Source organism: Melanotaenia boesemani, chromosome 7 (genome assembly GCF_017639745.1).
Source record: "Melanotaenia boesemani isolate fMelBoe1 chromosome 7, fMelBoe1.pri, whole genome shotgun sequence".
Classification (NCBI taxonomy): domain Eukaryota; kingdom Metazoa; phylum Chordata; class Actinopteri; order Atheriniformes; family Melanotaeniidae; genus Melanotaenia; species Melanotaenia boesemani.
The window spans coordinates 24513802-24536565 of record NC_055688.1 but is presented as its reverse complement, the minus strand read 5'-3'; the positions used below and the strand labels follow the sequence as shown (position 1 = coordinate 24536565).

Here is a 22764-nt window from a genome sequence, read left to right as displayed (position 1 = left end):
TCTATAACTTGCCAGGTAGATTCTCTATTAACTAAAATGTTATTGAACCTCAAACGTGAATCAAAAAGTGTTTCTATTTTTTTTTCCAGAATTTACCTAAAGCATTGAGAGAAAACAAGTAAATTTAACAAAAATGTGACAACAAGAAAGTTATAAAATACCATGTTTCCATCTCTTGTTCCATTAAAGAAAACAGAATTGAATTTCTTGCAATAACTTTTCAGAGACTTTGTTTAACAAAGTTTCCTTTCTTTTTTTTATCTTTTATGATAGAATTGAGCTTAAGTTGCTGCAGCCTTGTGCTGTTGAGAAGGCTGTCTCATCTTCTTTCTTCTAATGTTTGAGAAGGATCCACATGATCTGAGCAGGATTTACATGAGGAGAGTAATAGCAGGCAGTCTTCTTAAACAAGCAGTAGATACAAAAACTGATTAAAGATCATGAAATTTAGCTTTGCTCTGGTGCAACCTTTTGCATCATTCAGAATCTGCCAATTAGCTGATTTTGCTAATTCTATCAGCCCCAACTGTAGTTTGTCCTCATAACATCCCATGCAGGCACACCTTCTCCACTCTGCCATGATACAACTTACCCTGGTAACCTTGAAGTGATCCAGCACACATCCATGCACCTGCTTTAAAAACAGTTACTCTGAACTGATAATAAAACTTCTAAAAATTCTATCTTAAGGATTGTGTTGGTCTAATCTTGCTTTAGCTTGTGAATCTTGCTCAGTGTTAAATGGCTGTGTGTATTTTTTCTTTTAGGAACGTTACAATGTTCACTTTTGGAAACTCCAAGTATGTTGTAGCTCTGGAGGATGACTCCCTCATAGCTTTATTTTAAAAAAATTTCAAGTCCTAAGCTGCTTATTTGCACTTTTCAGCCTTCACTCGTTTTTTTTTTTTTTTTTTTTTTTATGTTTTATTTTATTTATTTTTTTTTGGCTCAATCTCGTTTTATGTCCCTTTAGCCCTACAACTTTTCCTATTTAGCCACGTCCCTTCATTTTGCTGATAAGGTTTCCATTTCCTTTGGAATCAAGCAGCCGTAGTCAGTGAACCATTTAAATGGCCACCAGCAAATCAAAGGGGTAGATGACCGCTTCAGATTTAAAAAAGAGAAAAACAGTACAAAACAATGCTTAAGAGGGGAATTGGGATTGGACTTTTATAACTATTTGCAATAGAATTTTTGATTGTCACACATGAATATATTGGGCTAAAAGTCTGTTTCGGTTTTTTTTTTTATCTGTAAGGAAAAAGTGTCATTATACCCACTTTAATATAAGCTTTTAGTCTCTTCAGGATGTACACTCCCTCATTAGACAAATACAAATCAGAAAGTCCAACAAGCATTCATTTTTATAGAGCTTAGAATAGTGATAAAAAAATAATAAAAAAAAGATAATGTTGACCACAGACCTAACAAGTGATCACCCAATGTGATTTTTTTTTTTTTTCTTTTTGCAGTACATCTGTTGCCATTCAGATGTTATGTTGCCATCTAGACCCCTGTGTCAGTGTTGACTTCAAGACTGCAGGGGGCTCTGATGCCTCACAAGGTTTCCTAGAGAGAAGCCACTTGCAGGTCGGCATTATTTGCTGCTCTGGAATTACAGTAGCCAAGCTGAGGACAATTCAGTTTACTAGCAAAAGTAGCATTTAATGTAATTTCCCTAACATTAAACATTTGCTCATCAGTGACAATATCACTTAATGAATCTGATTTAATTTTATTTCACGTCGTATTTTTCTACGCCATCAAAGCTAATTATTCAGCAGCTTTTCTGTTTTTCTTTTGTTTGTTGCACAAACACAGTTAAAGAAAAAATTACTGGAGTTGCTAATCATGACATGGCAGGGGGCACAGCATCAAATAAACTTGTTAAATTTTGCCACTGGCCCGCAACACATTCCTATACCAAAGCACTTATCACCTAATGGTGCAGAACAAATTAATTTTAGTGGGTGATTAATCAAATAACTCATTCCACTGTTATGTAGTTGTACCTATTTGGCAAGAAAAAAAGAGCACAAATCAGGTTAAATACAAACAAGCAGCAGCAGTCATGGCTGCAGATGAGGAGGAGCTGGAACAAAATAACAGAAGCCAATGTGTACATTGTGAGTTAGGACACTTTGGTTTCTGTAAACACAACACAGAGTGGGATTAAACATAAACAGCACAACAGCTCCGACATGCTGGCTGCAGTTAATTGAATGGCTAACCTGGGGACCTTTCAGACAGAGCATCCCATTACTCAGGTGTTTTCTGTCTCATCTGCTGAAGCCGTTTAATTGGATAATCCCATTTCATTTACTGAAACAGAAGCTAAAGAATTTCCAGGCTGGAAAGTCATAGAAAAAGTGAAGTTAGTGGCAACATCTTCTACATGCTGCTGAAGCTACAGTAGTAGTTCATGTCTAGCCAGGTAACCGGGATTTTTCCTAGACCAGTTCATTAAAAAAAAACATTTCTTAGAGACGCCACAGTGAAGATGATCTATTGATAATTACCTTTACTTCAGTTTTATCAAAGGACAAGAGAGGACTCAGCCAGAATGCATCATTTTTTGCAAGAAGCTAATGAATGGATAAAGCCAAGCAAGGGGGCATGGCTTTTAAGCAGTTGCATGAAGAGGTCTTCAAGGAAAATAGGTTGGGAACCACTTTTCTATAGCATTTGAATTAATTATTTTTACCACAAGATTGGAGATGCAAAAAATGCAGCAATTGCTGCTAACTTTGCAGGCAAGACATGGTCAAATATTGATGTAATTATCAGTGATATTCTCTGTGTGAAGGGTGATTGATTCTATAAATTTTCTACTCTCATTGTGTCTACTCCCTTTGTTCTAATTTTGAACACACAGATGCAGTCAGCCGATTTCAGTGATGACTAATTTCAGGCAAATTTCAGGCATATAAAAAATCGCAAATGGTGATTAATCATGATTAATTTGTAATAATTTGATTAAAAAATTTAATCATTTGACAACCCTAATATGTATCAATTGATTGATATGATATATATATATATGGCTGAGCATCCAGAATTGAACAACAGGCTGAGGAACAGCTTCTTTCTTCTTTCTGGAACCCGACGAGGCCCGTTAGCCCTTATCCCTCCCCCGGAACACTCACTCAGTGTTGCATTATGCACAAACAAGTTTTTAGCGGTGCTAAAATGAACCCTTGTCAGTTTTATTGTTGTTGTATATGTTTAGTTCTTAGTCAGATTTTTTATTTTAATATATGAAAAGCTTTTCTTTGTTTTCCTGTTTTGTTTTGTTTTTTTTATCTTTACACATAGGCCTGTATTAATGTGTATAATTTGTCTGTAATTGGGCTAAAAATGGGACCTTGGGTATCAAATTTCATGCCATCTCATGTGTAAAGATGTGCTGGTATGACAGTAAAGTTCCTTCAAACCTATATGCTGATGTAGGTCATGATAATCCTAAATGCTTCAACAGAAAGTAACTGGACTTATCTTTTAGCTTCCCGAGGAATATTTCAGGCTTTTACTAACAAAGGTGCAGTGTTTTGCACAAACATAATATGCTACGAACACAACAAAAACCCTGCATACATGTTACACTTGGCTCTGATAAATGCATGTTTGGGGCGGCATGGCTCAGTAGATAGAGTGGTCGTCCTGTAGCCCAAGGGTTGCCGGTTCAATCTCGGCCCGGTCGAGCTCATGTCGAGGTCTCCCTGAGCAAGACACCAAACCCCTAATTGCTCCTGATGGGTTGTTGTTTAGCCTTGCATGGCAGCTTCTGCCGTGTGGTTGAATTGGCGAAAGTGAAAGTGTACATGTAAAGTGCTATTTAAGTACAGACCATTTCTTTTTCTTTTTTCTTCTTATACAAGTGTTGACAGGCTTTAATCTAATTTTGTTGGTGGGTTTTTGTTGTTGTTGTTGTTGTTGTGGTTAGGTTTATTTTGTGTTTTTTTTGTTTGTTTGTTTTGTTGTTTTTTTTTCGCATTTTCAATGTTTTTTTTCATGGTTCAGGATGATGGACAGCACACCAGAACGGGAAACTAAAAAGTCATTAAAGCTTTATGTGCTGGATTAAAACAATAAGAAAAACATTTTAAGTTTATTCAACTTTACAGTAGCCAGCTCTCACTACATATACCTACAACATCCCCACATTTCTGTAAAAGGCAGCTTGAAAAATGAAGCAATATAAACTCAAAGGCCTTGTTTAATGCTTTTAGAGCCATCCAGAGTTTATCCGTGTGCTCCATCCATTTGTGACCTCAAAACAAGACAACGCAAATGGTAAAATCCATTAAACAAAATGAGAACAAAACATCAAGGGTTGCCAAAACAAAACAAAGAAAAGTTTGCGAGAAGCAGATGTTGTTACAGTCTTGTGGCATCTGTCTCATCTGGTTTGATTTCATTTTTCAAAGCATACTATAACAGTGTTAAGACAAATACCAAATATATTAAATTTATTCTATCATTACTGTTATTGTTATTATTATATAGAGAGAAAAATCCAACCACTACATCTTTCTAATTTCTTTTGTTTTTTTCCCTGATTCACTAATTGATTCAGTAAAAAACTGATTACCACAAACCTTAGTTGCATATTTTGCTCTTGGAACAAAAGTAAAACTCCAACAAATAATTATAAAACATGAATTGCAACATGGTTTATCTATGTGCCTTCACAAAATCCATCATTAGTATTTTTAAATGACAAAAACAGGTTTGCAGCATGTAGAAACCATGAGATTTATGAAAAGCAGTGTCTTCCCTAACGAGCATGTCATAGATATCGTTTCTAAAGAGGATGGATTACATTTGATTGGATCTCATCTATCTGTCTGCTTTCTCTTCACATTTTTTTCTGTACATTTTTAACTTATGGGGCATAAAACACTAGTTCTCTTTTCCAGCAGAAAAGCTGTAAAAGCACCGTGGCCCAAAAGTTAATGTCCTGTAAGACACTGGAAAAGAAGTACTGCTCTTAAGGATAATAAATTTTCATCCTTTAGATTTTGTGTTTCACCCTCCTGGTAATATAATTTGGTATCATTCACAAGTCAATGGTTCAGAATAAAACAGAAAAAAATGTAATAAGACCTATGGTCTTTAGATCACTCGCTCTCATAAAGGCTGGTGAATATGACTGCAGTTTTTTAAAGTAGCATAAAGGCAGCTGCAGCCAGCTAAAGCCAGAAAATTAAAAGTTCTTTAGCTCTCACTTTCTTTTTTTTTCTTTTTCTCTTTTGTGACATACTTAGTTTTGACTGCACAATTAAATATACAGAATTTTGTGATTACTGCCATTTGTTGTGCTTCAGGAAACTTTGTTTAATAAGTGCAGTGTTACTGTGATGAAGTTCTTGTAGGTCATACTTAGTACTGCAAAGTTTTCAAAGAACAGGTGAGATCTAAAAACCTGCATGATTCATACTCTGAAAAAATCTGCTAACTTAGCAGGTGAAGAAAACTTAAATAAACCCAACCTAGAAAGCCAGTTTGAGAGCTTCGCTTCCATGTGACACACTAGTTATTATAAGCTGTGGAGTGTGAGCTAGAGCAAAGCATGAAACCTTCTCTTGTGAAGCCTGTTTGGAGTATTAAAGGGTGGCCTAAAATGTGCTGCCAAGAGAGACTGCCTGTCACTCTCTGCCTCTAGCGTTCTCTGTCTCACATCAATACTCTCACTCACTTCCTAAAGCCCAAGAACAGGATTTAACTCCTTGCTTTCTCCTCACTATACTACTTCCAGTGTTTAACATTAGCTGTTCCTTCTCCATCTCTTTCTTTCTCCTATTTCCCACTGAATTCTCTTTTCTTCTCCATTTCTTATCTCTCCCTCTGCCAAACTCTCCTCTTATCCTGCCACTCTGTGTTCTCCCTTTCCTTCTCATAATGTGTCCTGTAATCCTTGCCAGAGAGTGTGTCATTTGCATAATCTGAATTAGCCTAATCTACCATCCTGGCAGCAATGAAGAGGGCTCACTCTCACTGCACACTATCCAAGAAAGTGACATCTTCACTGGCCATGAGCTACAGGGAGGTAAGGTCAGTTGCAGCAGCCATATTTGTGACAAACCATGAAAAAAAAGCTGTACACATAATCAGGTTTCACACTGCGAAGCTCATAGTCTGAGATGCACTGTTCTCCACCATCTAAAGCCAAGTTAGTGGATGTGAAGTCAATCCCTGAGTGGCCTTTGGGAGGTTCACTGAACGTCCAATGACTTTCTCTCTCTTAGACACACACAAACACATAAAAACCTGACCACAATATTACGAGAGTCATTAAGAAGGAAAATATAAAAGCACCCATGTGCATAAGATAATTTACACCCCCATGTTTGCACCCACCCATCAGCCTGTGAAGGAGAACTCAAGAGCTGGAGAGAAGTTGCAGGACTGGGTTCTTGTATAAGGCAGAGAAACCCCCACATACACATAGAAAAAAATGACTCAATGTCACATATTAGTGTGGCACTGCTGGTTATGTTTGGAAAGAGTGAGTTAAGTGCAGCTTGTTTAGACACACAGAGCAGAGTGCCAATATTGATTTTTTTTGTGTAAATACATGTCTAGACTCTGAATCTGGACAGAATCTGTAGAAATACACACACTCCAAAGGATGAGGATGAGTTAATAAGCACACCAGTTAATGGGAGCTTGTATGATAGATAAAAGGAGTAGATGAGTAGAATAGGGGCATGAAAGAAAAGAGAAGTACAGATTTGAGGGGGGCTCAAGGAACAGCATGTGAGGAGAAACTAAGAAAGCATGAGAAAGGGAAATGAGTATGAAAAAGGGAGAAAATAGGTATGAAAATCAGGAAATTTTAAAAAGCAACAAGGTAGAACAAACCGAGAGAAGCAGGAGAGAGCAAAAGGAAATAAAAGCGAGAAAAAGAGCAGTTAATGGGTACAGTGAGGATTGGGACAACAGTGCTGCAGAGAGTAAGAGATGAAGGTGGAAAAAGAAACAAAAAATTCATCAGGGAGATGAGAGAAAATGCCTGGTGAATTTTTTATAGAGATAAGGCTGCTACAGCAAACCAAAGAAAACATAAAGCAGATAAGCCAACAGGTAGAGGGAAACTACAACCAAAGTGACAGAAACTAAAACGAATATTAAACAACTTGAGAGAGCAGCGTGTAGATGTGGATGCAAACACAATTCGGTGTTTTCTGTCTGAACACGGCAATGAGCACATACTCGGAGGATCAATCATGTGGGAAACTAATCTCCAAATATCACAGCCGTGCACCGTCTCTCTGTCAGTGCTGTAATACGGGGTAAGTTATCTGCAGCACCACGTAAATACTGCTGAAATTTACCAGTGTGCTAATCCTGCATATAGCTTAAAGCTTTGGGAAAGATGCTGAGGTAAGAACACAACACCAAAGTAAATAACCTCTAACTGGCTTCTGTTCTACATCCCATTCTTTCATGTTGTTGCAAGGCAACTGTAGAGAAAAAAACAGCTTGTTTTCATTTGCAGGAAGAGTTGGATTTCACGTTTCCTCTCCATGAGAGCTTCTACAACCAGCTAATTTTTCAAAATAGAAACAAATTCACCCCTTGCCTACTCAACACCCTTGGGGAAGCTGTTTGGTTGTGTGTGAGTGTGTGTGTGAGTGTGTGTGTGTGTGTGTGTGTGTGTGTGTGTGTGTGTGTGTGTGTGTGTGTGTGTGTGTGTGTGTGTGTGTGTGTGTGTGTGTGTGAGAGTGGGGGGGGGGCTTATTCAAAAGATCAAACCAGCCATATGCGCTCACTTGGAAAATATCCTGGGTGAGCTAATTTGGACTGAAAGCTGATAACAGCCTGCCTCAAGACATAAGTTTAAATGAATGCACACTATTAATAGGAGATATTTTCAGATTGCACTGATGTCTTGTTTACTATGCACATGCATTGGAACAGGTACTTTGGATTTGTCCAATTTTTATAAATGAGGCTATCACATTTCCATCAAAATAAGTAACAAGGAGGTGGAAACATGTCTCACAAGCAACAGGTCTTTGTGACAAAATCCCACCGCTCGCCTCGACTTCGGCACACTTCCATCTTTCACTCTGTCTGTCTCTTTCACATGGCCTTGACTTACTTAGGAACACCCCAATCTCATCAAAAAATCCCCGCCAACCCCTCCCATCCCAAAACCAACATCTTTTGTTGCCATGGCTACCATGCTTCCAAGGAAACAGCAAGACAGAAAAGCAGTGTGTGAGTAGAGTGACAAATACCTTCGACGTGTGCGTGTTTACTAGCGTCGACTCTCGCATCTGCACGCACACACACACATGCATACATTCAAACAGATCCTTGTTTCACCGTCTTTCTGCATTCCTTTAACCATTACACCTGAATACCTGGACTCTGATCCTACAACCATCTCAGGCTTCATTTAAATATTTATCTCTTAGGGGTCCGGTACCACGAATATAGTGAAATACAGCCTCACACACAGAAATGTACCTCCCTGACTTTCATCTATTGGTTTGCTGTGTCAAGAAAAACAACACTAACATGGCTGCAGACACATTGTTGTGCTAAAACTTTGTTGTGGGAGAAACAGATGCACTTTTTCCTCTGGACACACCTGTTGCCCTTTTCATCTCAGCACATCTTGACAGGAACACCAGCAGTTATTAATCTTTGCTCTGCAGCTTACGTCTGTGCACTGTATGTTTGCTCTAGTAAGTGTCTGTTGTAGCTCAAATTAAAGTTTCCCTGCACACACATGTATGTCCATGCATGTGTGTTAATTAAAAAAGAGAAGAATCACAAGGTGTTTACCCCTGGATGGCCTCCTCTGCTTGGTCTGCATGGTAAGCGTGCCCACCACAGCCCCCATGTTGGCCGCTGTCGTCGTGGAAACAAGTACGTCTGGATGCTGAAGTCTGTATCTCTTTGTCACGTGTTAGGACGGCTACAACACACACACAAGCTCTCGCGCCCTCCTTCCTCTTTTCATCCTCTTTTCCTCTCTCTCAATGGCTGCTCTCAGTGGACACCCTCTCTCCGTCATCCCTCCTTTCATGCTTTCTCACTCCATCTCACAGCGCTCCTCCTTGCTTGCTTTCTCTCTCTCTTCCCTCTTTTTTGTCCAACACTCCCCCACTCTCAGTCTCCCTCCCTCCCAGATCTTTGTTTTTCGTCAGGGGTTGTACCCTCCCTCGCTCTACATATCTATCACCCTCCCACCTTCACTAAAACCCCAGCGTCTAAGCAGAGCATCACTGATTCAGTGTGAAATTGGCAGCATGTTGATTCACTAAATTATGAATTAATATGAGTGTACCTTAGATTAAAAAAAAACAACAAATGAGCCCAGTTAGACCCTCATGTCTGACAGCACCTGTTTCCTTCTATCGGAGAGAAAATTTTCAGATGTAACCTATAGCTTAAACATTTATTAGAGGATTAAAAATTACTTATGGGGGTGAAAGGAAAACATGAGTGTGACAGAAATTAGGAAGGACCCTGAGCTGTGCCTTCATTCTTTACAAAAAGGCCATTTCAATCCATCAGCTCCTCCACCTCCTCCATCCATCATTTCTGTTCATCCAGCCACAATGCCGGAACATTCTCCTGCACAGCAGTAAGATGCATAACGTGTATGTGTGCAAGTGGTGGCAGTCGAACTCCCAAGGAAGGAGAAAAAGATTAAAGAGAGATGAGCAGCCAAAAAAAGGAGAACAAGCTTAAAGTCAAGGATGTGTGGAGAGGGATTAAAAGAAGGAAGAGGCTGTTGAGATGTTTAATAGGGCAGAAGTATAGGGGTTGAGAAAAGAACCAGATCATTCTTCAGCAGCATGTGTGTTCTTGCTTGTAAGAGAACACACACCAAGATGGAGTCAAATTTTAATTACAGACCAATCCATACAAAGTAAGATCATTTTTTACAATAAGCATCACAGGAAAGAACTGAAGGGCAGAACCAGCCGCAAATGCCGAACATAAACATTTATCACAGATATGTAACTGTGGATAGGCAATGTTCTTCATATATTAATAGTAATACTGTTTAATGAACAGCCCTGCATTACAGATAATCCTCAGATGAATCTGGCCATGAAAATCACCTAAATGCTTTGTTCAGTCCACGGCTGCATTTTTTATATATATTATATCTGCAGAATATGATGTAATCCAGAACTGCTGCTCTGCCATAAAGTATTCTTGTGTTTTGATTGCACGTATGCAGATGTTTTTATAATGGTGGTGTTGTGTGTTAGCATTAATGTATGTAGAGAAAAATTAGCATATCTCTAATTGTAACAAATTTCAACACAAATCAACGTAAAAATTGAAGATTACCTGATACAAATCAGAAATCAACTTATCATTAAAGTATTAATTGCATTGTTATGTGAACTCCATTTTCAATCAGTCAAAAGCTGGATAATGGACCAATTTTATTATTGTCTATGCCAGTAGGTGGGCAGTCACTGAGTGGGTGTGCAGCAATGTCACTAACCCGTTAGAAGCATCACTCAGATTTAGTGGTGAAAGCGGCATAGATACACAAATCATACCTTGTGAAGTAAACTCAAACTATATCTGACAACCAGCCGTCATGCAGTTCACACATGGCTTTGTCTTTGCATGAAAGAGCATTAACCTGGATTTTTGAATGACACGGCAAACTGTAGTCTAACAAAAGTCTGTAAGAACAGGGCCAAATATACTGTTAAAATTTCAATTAATTTTCTTTTTAACTTTTCACAGTAGTTAAACTAGTTTGTTTTTGTTTTGTTTTGTTTGTTTAGCTTTTTTTGTTTATTTGTTTTGGGTTTTTTTTTTTTTTGTTTGTTTTTTGTTTTTTTGAGTATTGCATCTTGGGAACAAAAACTCACATAAACATATCTGGAGTCCTGTGTTCTAGAGTCATCTGAGATTAGTTTTCTACTCTCAAAGTGCAACAGTTAAGTTTAACATAGCTTTATTATCCTAATGACATACACTTTTCTCCAGATTCACAGATCCACATTAGCAAGTGGTGCAAGGACCACATAGATTCATCAGAAATCCATATTCAGTAGGAATTTAACCCATTGTTACCCTCTAAATTTGAGTTATGTGCTTTACTATGTGTTATGTTAACATTTAGACAACATTGTGAGAATGTTCTGGTCTGTTTGATAATTAAAGTTAGCACCATGACTGCAGTGCACAGCACAGGAAGTGACACCCACCATCACCACCACCTCTAATCTAAGTATTTCACTGGGCTTAAAAATTATGTTAAAGAAGAACTTAATAACTGGATGAACTTAATTCAATCACTTGGAATCAATCCAAGCAAATAATTTAACCTAGTTCGATTATTCTCTCTTTGCTTGGTGTGGTGTCAGTCCATGAATGCAACAGGGCATACGTATACTGTGGAAGTATAGAATTTTCCGTGTTTGGATAAATGGACGTGTCTGTACAGTTAACAGTAAAATGTTCTGGTAATTTCCTGCTAGGATGTTCTTTTTTCACTGACATTTTTCTTAGAGTGTGTTTACGATGATTTCTGGGAGTGTTCCCAAACTCATACAATGACTTTCATGACTGGCTCATGTCTGTTTTTAATGCAGAGCACTAGAGTCTAAAGTTCACAGGCATCCAAGATTTATTTTGTCTGTATCCCTTATGCACAGAGATGTCTTCAAATTCTCAGAATGCATTGATCTCATTAGGTAGATGTAGCTGACTATACAAAGCCTGCACTTTTACATTGAGGAACATTATTTCCAAATTGCTCCATAATTTATAAACAATTTTTGTGCCTCTACTTGTGTTTACTTCTGAGAGACTCTGCATCTCTAAGGTGCTCTTTTTTATACTCAGTTATGATACTGACTTGTCAGTTAAACCAGTTAGTGACATGTTTTGCCAGCTGTTTGTTTAGTAATACTCATTTTTGAACCATTAGTTGCCCCATGCAAACTATATCTTTCATTTCAGTATTGTGCCACTAAAATAGCAAAAAATACCATTTACTAGAATCACAATTACTTCCATAAATTAAGCATATGTCTGTTTTCACAGATGAGTTTTCTGTAATCAATATGGAGAGTAGACACATTGTTTCTTTGTATAAAACCATCTGTCTGTAACGCCTTTGCAAACGTGGCAACTACTCCAAAAAAAAAGTAGTGCTTTTCATCAGCTGATGGTGAATAATGAACGAGGTGTAATTGTGGCGACGGATTAACAGAACGTATTTAGTTTCTGCAATCTGCTTCTCTGAAAATGTACTCAGATATGATTTTTTTTTCTCTCACAACAGCAAGAGAGACAGAATGGACAGCAGTGGGGAGTAATCTTTTCACCAGCCTACACACACATGGTTACACTCACAGAGAATATGGATGCACACACATTTTGCACATTCAGACTGTGGGCAGAAAGGATGGTTGGTCATAGAATGAGGTCTCTGCAGACTCCAAACGACACGCAGCACCATAGAGCATGACACACACACACACACCCATATGCTCTTCCTCTTTGCATGCACTGCCATGTAACGCACCGCATGTATTATGCTTACGAGAATCTAAAGGCTATCAAACTTATTTCTTCCCATCTACACTTCATATTTAGCTTCAAAGCATATCCATTTATCTTTCTCCACTCCCCTATCTCTGAATCTGTCTTAAGGCATACAGTCTGTACCTATACACCTTTATCAAACCATCACTACCTATAAATCTCTGAGCCTTTATCGGGGTATGGTTCTTGTCGTTTCAAACACAGTTCCTTGCTTGTTCCAATCTCAAGTCTCTATCTCCCTGCAGTCTCTGAGAGGCTCGTTTCCACACACTGAGAGAAATGTTTTTCCATCTAGTAATCATTTCAAAATCTGTAGAACATAGAGAAAAGGCGAGAGGTTGGAGTAAGTGTATGCACTTGTTTTGGTGCTTGTGAGTAGAATATTTCAAGTGCTTTGCCTTGTGTTTCCCCACAGGGCTATGAGCGAATGACTGCAGGCTGTTTTACAAGACCTCTGTCGCACTTTTCAAAAGAAAGATGAGACAACACAGATGAAAGGAAGTGGAATATAGGATACACATCTGTTTTCTTATATAAGTCACTGTGTATGTGGTGGAAGGAAATGGCTGTAAAAGTGGAGATGGAGAAATATTTGGCAGTGAATGTTGAAGAAGAAGGAGGTGGAGGAAATGCAGCTTCTAGTAGGAGATTAGAGTTTGATGCAGGGAGAAAATTGAAAGGGGAAGAAATGGGTATGAGCCAGGAGTGTGGGCGAGAAAGCAAGAAAGAAAATGCAGAGGACGCGCAAACGCCACATTTCCTGCGAACAGGGTGGAAGAACAAAGAGAATGAGCAAAATGGGGTAGTAAGCATGAGAGAAAATTAAACGGAAGATTCTGATTAAGATTAAACGGCTGGGTTGAAGCTTTAGAGAATCAGCTCAATAAAGTCAAAGCTGCACATTCACACCAAGATCATCACTAACCTGCAGGTTAGCATTTAAAGTCATTCTTTTCCCCGATAAGATTCATCACCACAGCTATAGATTGTCGATCTATCACACTGCTGTATGACAGCGTTCTGCCAACATACAAGGTGGTAGCGATTACTCATCGGGGGCAGCGTGGCTGACAGGTAACATGTCTATTAGAAAAATCAATACCAATATCTATCGCTGTCCAAATGACACAGCTACTTCACTGTATACAGATTTTAGGACACATGCCAAGTTTTTTACCTGCTCCAAGGTAAAGGGCATAATTAAAAATAAAAGTTCAACAACTGATCTTTTGTTCTTTTACTGTGCAAGAAAATGGGGGGGCTGAGAAGGATAACATTAATACATGAAAGAATGCAGAAAAGAATGATGGGCTTGTAAAGAGAGAAAAAGATATAAAGCACAAAGTAAATCAAATGTTTTTTAATAGAGAGCAGAGGATAAAGTTTAAATAACAGCTAAAGAGTAAAGGGAGAATCAATAAAGAGAGAAGCATAGAGTCATTTCCCTGTTAACAGAGTTTCTGTTCTGCTTTGTTATTCAACCAGGACTGTAAAGATATCCAATATGTTAGTGAAGAGAAATAATGTTGTGTTCTTAACTTTAACAAAATAATGTGGGACTACTGTGTGCTGTTAACCAGAGGTTTTACTGAACAGACGGAATCAAAACCACACATAAAACCAGTAGAAACAATGGTTGTGATGCAGTTACATCAGAGCTGTAAATGGTCAGATACATTACTTTAAAAAGGTTTATACTCTTATGCCAGCTTTAAATGGTTTTTCTTTTTTTTTTTTTTTTTTTTTTTGTTCCTTTGTTGCTTTTTGGACAGTATTACTCATGAAATCTCTGTCTCTGTGGTGGTACTTCTCCTATCTAGACACCCATTCAGCCAGTCCTCTTGTCATGTGTTTTTTTATTACTGTTGTAGAAAATAGGCCTGTCGCGATAAGCAATAAGTCAATTAATTGAACGATAAGAAAATAAGAGCACGATAAGTTTGCCGGCCGCGATCATTTTTTTTCGTCCCCCCTTTACCATAGACTGTGTATGACAATAGGTTTCACTATGGAGTATTTCGACTAAACGCTCTGGTTTCTTCCGGAGTGATCTTTCTAGTGTCACACTTGACTGCAGCATGTTGCAGCACGAGCCGGTAAGCCGCATTTGTTTTGCACGGCTGCCAACACGCAATGGCCGTGAGACTTGCGTATTTAAGTGGCTTCTCACGCTCTCGCGCTAAACCTCCGATTCTCATGCTGAAATATGTAAATAATAGATGCAAGCATCTCCTCTTTTATTGTTTCGCTGCTTCCCACATGTAAGCAGAACACACACATTCTAGCTTACGACGTCAGTACAAAGCCCCCACTTCCTGGTCTACCGTAATAACCCCTGTAATCCGCAGGCACATTACGCAAATAGAATCAGCCTATATACTACCGTATATGACAAAATACACATTAAGAGCAATGCCGGCTAATCGAGAGGTTTGGGAGGATTCCCAGTGGGCCGCATAACTTTTGGGCCGGTGTCCCGGCGTATGTGAATGTGGTATCCCAGCTAACTGCTGGGTTGTAGTTACTTATAAGGCCAACAGAGGGCAGAATGACTTTGTTTCACAAGCAGTAGATTTTGAAGAGCAGAAGAAGAACACGGGTTTTTGTTCGATGTAAAGTGCTGAAGTTTGGTTCGTCATTAAAACCGGCATGCTTGTCTACTTGTCTGGAGTTTATTTGAAGATGCAACAGTGAAAAAGGCGCTTTTATTTATTTAGTTTATTGACCTTTGAAAATGTGTACTTGCATTATTACGGCATATGTCACTATATTAGTTGAGAATGGTCTCAAAATGACACATTAGTGCTCTGCGCAATATTATCGTTTATCGCGATAATTTCTGAGAAAATTTATCGTACAGCTAAATTTGTTATCGTGACAGGCCTAGTAGAAAATAACAATAAGTGAGGTGATAAGTTACCATAAAAAAATAAAATGAAATATACTCTTCAATTTTAACAATGCCAGTTCCCCTAGAAGTGTCTATCCTGTGATTTACTCTAATGTTCCACAGCGGGACACAGTGTGTGTGTGTGTGTGTGTGTGTGTGTGTGTGTGTGTGTGTGTGTGTGTGTGTGTGTGTGGTTGAGTGTGTGTGCACGTGCATGTGTGTGTATATAGGGAGGGGGATTGTTGAGTGAGTCAGCTTTCACTCTATGACTTTATCTTCTCTGAAGCTTTCCTGATTGTATAAAAGGCTGAAAATCCAAGAGCTCCTACACCAGTCTACAGCTAGTAGATAACATGAAATACAGCATGGAATTTTTTTTGTTTGTGGCCAAGAGTGAGGGCAATTCAAAAAGAACAAAAAGCCCATCAGAAAAAGATGCTTACAAGCTACAAAAAATGAGACTCTGTAAACACAGTATATCATGTTCCCAGTAGATTAAAAATATTTTTTAAATTTTTTAACAATGATGTAAAAGAGCAACAGACGACTAAAAATACCATTAATAGGGACCTACTTGGGATCCTGTCATTTTAGGTGCTACATAATTGATTAATAATGAAAACAAAAGAAAGTATTGAATATTACAGCTGAAAGCCTCACTTGAGGCTTAATTACATCAAGTGGTGAGATGTTGCATTGCAACTGAGCGTCTCGTGATGACGGTAAAATGTTTCTTGTGTTGATAAAATAGTTACTACATATAACTACTGGCGGATTCTGCCTCTTCATTTTGATGCTTTTTAACAACATCAGTTGGGCGAAGCATGAACTCAACCTGCAGTGTGAACGTAGCCTTGTGTTAACACCTGCTGGTAGATTTAGCTTACAGGTGTGGCCTACCCACCCACCCCCAGCAGATGGCACCCTAGGTGACCACCTCTGTCATCGACAGGACAGACAGACACTGGTGGCAGGAATAAACTTTGCTAAATTTCTCCATGTTGCTAGGTAACCCCTATAACCTCAAACTGATATCCCTTTCAGATAACAGACTTGTGAAAATTGCTACATGCATTAATCAACCTTATGATCCCCATATAAAACCCCAATAAATTTTCTTTAGCTAAAAGAAACACTGCGTATGCCGACATCTGTACTATATTGTATTTCCTTTATCTCTTACACTTCTTTGCACATCCACAATTTTTTAAATAACACATAACTGAAGCTTGTATTTTCTTCATACTAAGGTAAGAAATAAAAAGAAAGAAAAACAAAAGCTGGATATTAACCTGGTGACAGGTGGGCTTAGCAGGAGCATTTAAGTAATTAAGGAAGAATAGATAAAAAGTTAATGTAAAGTTTCATGTTTGTGAATTTATATGTTTCTGCTGCCCCCACTCAAAATTTAAAAGAAAAAATAGATTTTATGAAAAAAAATAAAACAGTTCTTGTATGTCTTAATTCAGGGCCGGACTGGGACACAAAGTCCAGCCGGAGTCAAACACACACATTTAGGCTATCCCAACTTAAATACTGCATGCACTCATGCAAGCATACATTCAGACACATATGGACTAAGTAATCACCAAAGCTCATTATTCTAGATCAACATTCACACAAAACTGAAAGCCACCCAGTGTTTTTCTTTTCTCTACCCTCATCAAAAGGTTCAACACAACATTCAAAACATGATCTGTATACAGACAAAGCAGCCAAAGTATCTTGTCAGCACATAGTATTAATTAATATTTTATCCATGATATCAGGTAATCCCATATAGGATCTCCTCTCTGGAAAAACCAGTATGTTTGACTGAAGGGAGATTTAACAGTGTTGCAACAATACAATGATATTTTGACAGTAAGTAGTATTAGGATTATTATTATAGCTACATAAAAAGGGTAATGAAGAATCTCAACTAAATCGGCAGCTTTTCACCCGCTGTCTCACCAATATCACACATTTATAAACCAGTCAACTCACTTTCTGTCGCAGCTGACTGCATGCTAGTGTCTGTAGGGACTTTGAAAATATCAGAAAGTTGCCTCATCCTAAAGTGTTTTTTTTTTTTGTTTGTTTGTTTCGTTTTTTTTTTTTTTTTTGCTCCCTTCCAAGTTAATTTGCTCCACTGTGTTCCTGTTCTCAGCTGTTTCACCTCCATGCACTTTGCTCATGTTGATTTAGAAAAAAAAATTACCTTGTTTTGGCTTTCTTGACAGTCAGGCCATTAGGGCCCCCAGGCCACTGGAAATTGTCCCACTCCTCCCGTGGGCCAGTCCAGGCCTGTCTTAATTAGTGCACAGTAAATAGAGATGACTAATTTGTGGTGTGTTAATGCAACTTCAAATCCTTGAGTAATATGAGGATATATCTTACTCAGAAACTGTGAAAGCTGGTGTGAGATTGTTCACCAATCCGAAATTAATCACACTTCTTCAATTTGTGTTTGCAGGAAAAGGCTATGAAACTAAAAACAAAATTGAGTTATCATTACTTCTATTGATAACTCATAAAAACAACACTTTGTCATTTTTGCCACAATTGACCGTTAGACCAAACAGATTCTGGTCACTGAATTGTGTTTTTTGTTTTTGCCAGCTGCTAAAAGGAGAGATATTTTGAGCTGAATATAAAACAGTTTTGTTTTTTTGCAGCATAACATATGCATTTCTCTATATGTGTCATTTCAGCTGTCACATTAATTTAGCTCTGGTGATGTGCTGCTGTCATAATTATGCATACAATATGAGCCTTATAGACAGTGCTAAGTAGCTATCTATATTCATCATCTGCATTTCTCTCATTATCTCCAGTGTTACAAAACCCTGAGGGCAGCACAGGCATGAACCGTCTGCATAGATAAATTGCATAGAAAATGTTGTTTAACTTTGAAGCTCTGAGCAAAGCACATATGCAAATCAAGTATTTTTTTATGGATACAGTACATTGATTCTTTTATTTGATAAAAATGCTTAAACGTGGGTTTAATTTGAGAGATCAAACACTGACAGAGGATGTTAAATGCTGATTTTTAAATGAAGATGATGCCTGGTGTGAATGTTTACATGGTGTGAAGAAATATAAGATTTAAGGTCGCAGTATCCAAATCTCATCAATAAGTGCTCATGCACATCACTCACATGCTTTTTGGCTTGAGATTAACCAGAAGCACATTTCATGTCAGCAATTGCCTCATAAAGCTCTTTTGCTGTCCTAATTGGCCCTTTTGGTGCACTTCTTTTGATGTGTTGGGGTGAAAAAGAGGGGTGGAAATTGCAAAGCCTATTAAATATATAGGGATCCTGTCTTCTTAGCTCTTTAGCCCCACAGCAGATAGAAACACTGAACCAAACACACTTATTCTCAAGAAGACCCACAAGTACTCAATAAAGCACAAAGCCACTTATATTTACATCTATTCAGCTGGCCCCAAGCCAAAACTCTACATGATGAGTGAAACTTCAAATAATTGAGTGATGTTAGAGTTGGTCAAGTCTGTGCCAAGACTTACAAGAGAATGAGATGTGAGGGTTTCAGGGACTGAAAGAGACAGAAACATCAAGATAAACCGCAAAGGCAGCCTAAAAGCAACAGATCAAGAAGGCTCAGAGAACAGAAGGGAAAAGCTTGAAGAGAGCAACACATAAAAGACAAAACAAGGAGGTGAAATGAGGTGAAAACCAGCAATGCAACAAGAAAAAAAGGAAAAATCTACTTAACAGGGCAAGAGGGGGCAGAGAAAAAAAGTAGAGGCAGAAACAAATGGAGCAAGCAAGCAGGGAGATGAATGTGTCTGCAAGGGGCTGGTTTTGTAGTTTATGAACGCTGGGAAATATTTCATAGAAGCAGAATAGTTTGTGCAGAGACAGAAAATAAATATCCTTTTCTTGCCGCAGGTGAAGAGAGACATACAGATTAATGCCTTTAGTGCCAACCTGTGGTGATACAAGCTGGTGGGCCACTGACTAAAAACTATGCATCGTAGCTCCAACAAGGCTTCTGCATCAGTTTGCCTTCATTTAGTAACACACACCAGAAACATAAACACTTTTACTTGTAGTTTAGCAACTCTTTCTATCAGCATCAATTCATCATAGCAAACTGGATGATTCCCTAACTGGACTACATTTATCTGATAAACCAAAGCTCTACAAAGGTCACTTTCGCTCACAATGTAAAGTGCAACTGGGTTTCATGTTTGGCTCAAGGGTACATCAAAACAGAGAAGCTGATTTAAAAGGAGGATAAAAGACTGACAGATACTGCACCGTTGCCTAGCTAGTGGCTACCCGCTGGCTTAGCATCAGAGAAGCTTCTTTTCTCCACTAGTAAGACTTCTTACATTGGCTTCCCCTGTAAGCTGTTTTGAAGCAGCAATTTGTTGAAGGAATTTTGTATTTTCTTTTATGACTGTGATTGTGTTAACTTATTAGCCGAATTCAGTTGGACTACAAGGAATGCTAAATTGCCTGCTGTAGTAGACAATAATCTCTGGTCTGTGCTAAGATAAAGATTTTATGATTTTATAAACAACATTACAGAAAATCACCACTGCAGCATTTAAAGCTCTATATTGTTAAAATGTACATATATATATATATATATATATATATATATATATATATATATATATATATATATATATATATAAAAGAGAAGCCGTGAAAATCTGAAGTTGCCTGCTACTGTCCTTCCTCTCATCTTGTTTCTAGATTTCTGGTCTTCAAAGCAAATGTTTTTTACAGCTCAGCTTTGTCTCTGGCTGATTTGTCTGAGGCCATCCACATAGAAAGAAGAATGTTGCCATGCCACCTCTTCTATAAATGTCTTAACAAAATCACTGTTTACTTCAAGTGAAAGCACAATTCAGCATTGTTTTTGTCCAGTGGGTTGTGTGAGGTACTTTTCAGCTGTCAGTGTTTCCCCTACAGAAAGCTTTTTACACACTCCAGTTTGGAGAAGTAAAGAGGAATACAGCACAGAGTATTAGACTGTACTGCTGAGTACTGCATTCTCACCTAGACATTGTTTAGCCCCCTACAATTGTCAGACCTTAAAAATATCAATATCAGCTAAGAGGCATGCTATATTTTAGATATTCCTACCACTGCTCATGCTGTCAGATGGCATTTTCTCACTTGTAACATTGCAATATATTTTGCACATCACTGGTTCAGTGGAGTCCATGTCATCATACTGTCACCAGGGGGTTTGTGCAAGCTTCTTGTGTAGGCCTACTCATAAATTACTGCTACAAATTCTTGTTATTGTCTGTGTGTCTGTTTGCAGCCAAGTGTAACTGGTTCTTTAGCCGTAATATTGATTTTGTTGCAGCCACCAAACTTGATTGTTGAAAACTGTACTTTCTCAGCGACGTTAAGTAGTGGTTCTATAAGGAGAAATTAGCACAAGCAAGGAGGAAAGGTTGCTTGATGTGTTTTGACTGCAGACTTTGAATGTTCGCTTAATGACTGTAATGGAATAGGATCAGTTTCTGTAGGGCTTCATGTCTCAGAAAAGACGTTAAACTACAACAGAAGCAGATTTGGTTCATTGAGAGACATTGTAGTGTGCCAGTGTGGGCAGCTAATTTGCAAAAACAGCTGAGTTTTTCCTCTTAAGTATTTATAAAGTCTAAACTGTTCCAATAATTTATCTGGGAGACACTCCAAGGTTATTTATTTAACATATTTTCTCTCTGTCCCGTCTTAATTGCAATTGCTGTACTCGAGCAGGCAGTAACATGGCCACTGGCCCAACTGACTGTCTGGGTACTCAGTGAACACATCTTCCTAAAAATGAATTGAGTACAAAAAAAAAAATAAAAAATAAAATTGCTGTGTGGTTGTGAGATCAAGGTTTCACTAGCATTAGCATCATGCTACAGGTTTATATAACAGTATTATTCTTTTCTGTAACTCTTCTAAAATTGATTAAAGCAATAGAAAATTAATGTACACCAGTCTTCAGTTTCAGAATTGCTCTGATTCAAATAATGTAAAAGCAAATCATTCAAATATTAGATACAGCCTCAGCATGGGGTGACAGTAGAAGGAAAGAGGGCAGGCAGTTGGACCATTGATCCTCATTCAGTGAATGAGAACAAGGGGTTTGATTTTATCATTTGCTAAAAGACAAATAACTGCTCAACTGTGATATTCCCTGGAATGACTGTTGGCCAAGAAGAAAGAATAACAGACAGGAATTGTCTCATCCACTGCAAGTAAACAATGGAACAACAATAAATTTATACACTTTTGGAGTTTTGTGTTTTTACTTTGGTCTTCAAACTTAATGTGGTTCTCACAAGAATTTGTCCAGTATAAGCAGCAGGAGAGGCTGAGAGATAGCTGTCATGTTGTGGTACGTCGCGTCATGTGCCACTTTCTCTCCTTGGTCCGCTGAATGGTACATTTGTGTTCCTACTGTCAACACATCAGACCAGAATTTACTTGCAAACTGACCGACACCCATGGTTTTCAAGTGGATCATCAGAGTTTGCATCAGAGTACAAATTTCATACTAGTCCAGTGGTTCTGAAACAGGCTGGTGCGGCAACATGACAGAGGGGCACCTGGGATTGGGAAAATGTAGCAGACAAGTTTTGACAACTTGGGCTCTTGGAAACAGTCTGGTCCACACTCCAAACCACTTGGTGGCAGTAATGCACCAATTTCTATTTGCCAACCACCAAAAAAAAAATAAAAAATAAAGAAGAATGAACTGCAGAACAGAGATCAGGATTTACTGGGAGAACAGAAAGACAGAGATATGGAGAAACAGGTAAGTGGGATGAAAAGAGGGCAGATATCTTGCTCTTGGTTTAACAGTAAATGTGTTTGTTATTACATCTTCCTCACGTCTGTGAAGTTATTAGTATATATTAGTGCTGGGCACATTAACGCGTTACGATTAACGATTAATTAACGCCCTTAATTTTTTTTTCCTACTGGCCGCTGGTTTTGACCACAGAAACATGGCTTCCCTGTCCCTGCTGCAGCGGTGCGTCTGACGTAATGAGGAGAGAGCGGGTTTATTTAAAATGAAGAGACGTTTTCTGTTTGCAACTTAAGAAAGAAGAAGAACCGACGTTTTTCTTTGTCTGTCTAAACCCATGCAGATGGGCAGAACATTGGGATTTTGGGGCGGGAAACCGCTCCCAAAAGACAATGAGAAACTTTTTATTATTATTTTTTTTAATAAATGCGTTTTAATTTTGGCAAGACAGCAAAGGTAAGACAGGCTTTCTGACTTTTACAAACGTAAAGCATAAATCGGGCCTTCTTCTGCCTCTGGTTCGGTGAATCTTGGTCATAACGAGATGA

General features: G+C 38.3%; 1 protein-coding gene across 5 annotated transcripts in view; it reads right to left on the bottom strand.

Annotated features, from left to right (window-relative positions):
* The window catches only part of LOC121642832 (Kv channel-interacting protein 1), a 65897-nt gene that overhangs the window by 17981 nt on the left and 25152 nt on the right, over positions 1 to 22764 (bottom strand). The window contains exon 1 of one of the 5 annotated variants that reach the window (XM_041989811.1): positions 8800 to 9069. The exons of the other annotated variants lie outside the window; for them this stretch is intronic. Within the exon in view, the coding sequence (XP_041845745.1) occupies positions 8800 to 8857 (58 nt within the window). The 5' untranslated portion in view covers positions 8858 to 9069. Of the gene's footprint in view, positions 1 to 8799; positions 9070 to 22764 lie in introns of those variants that run through there. 5 annotated transcript variants of the gene reach the window in all.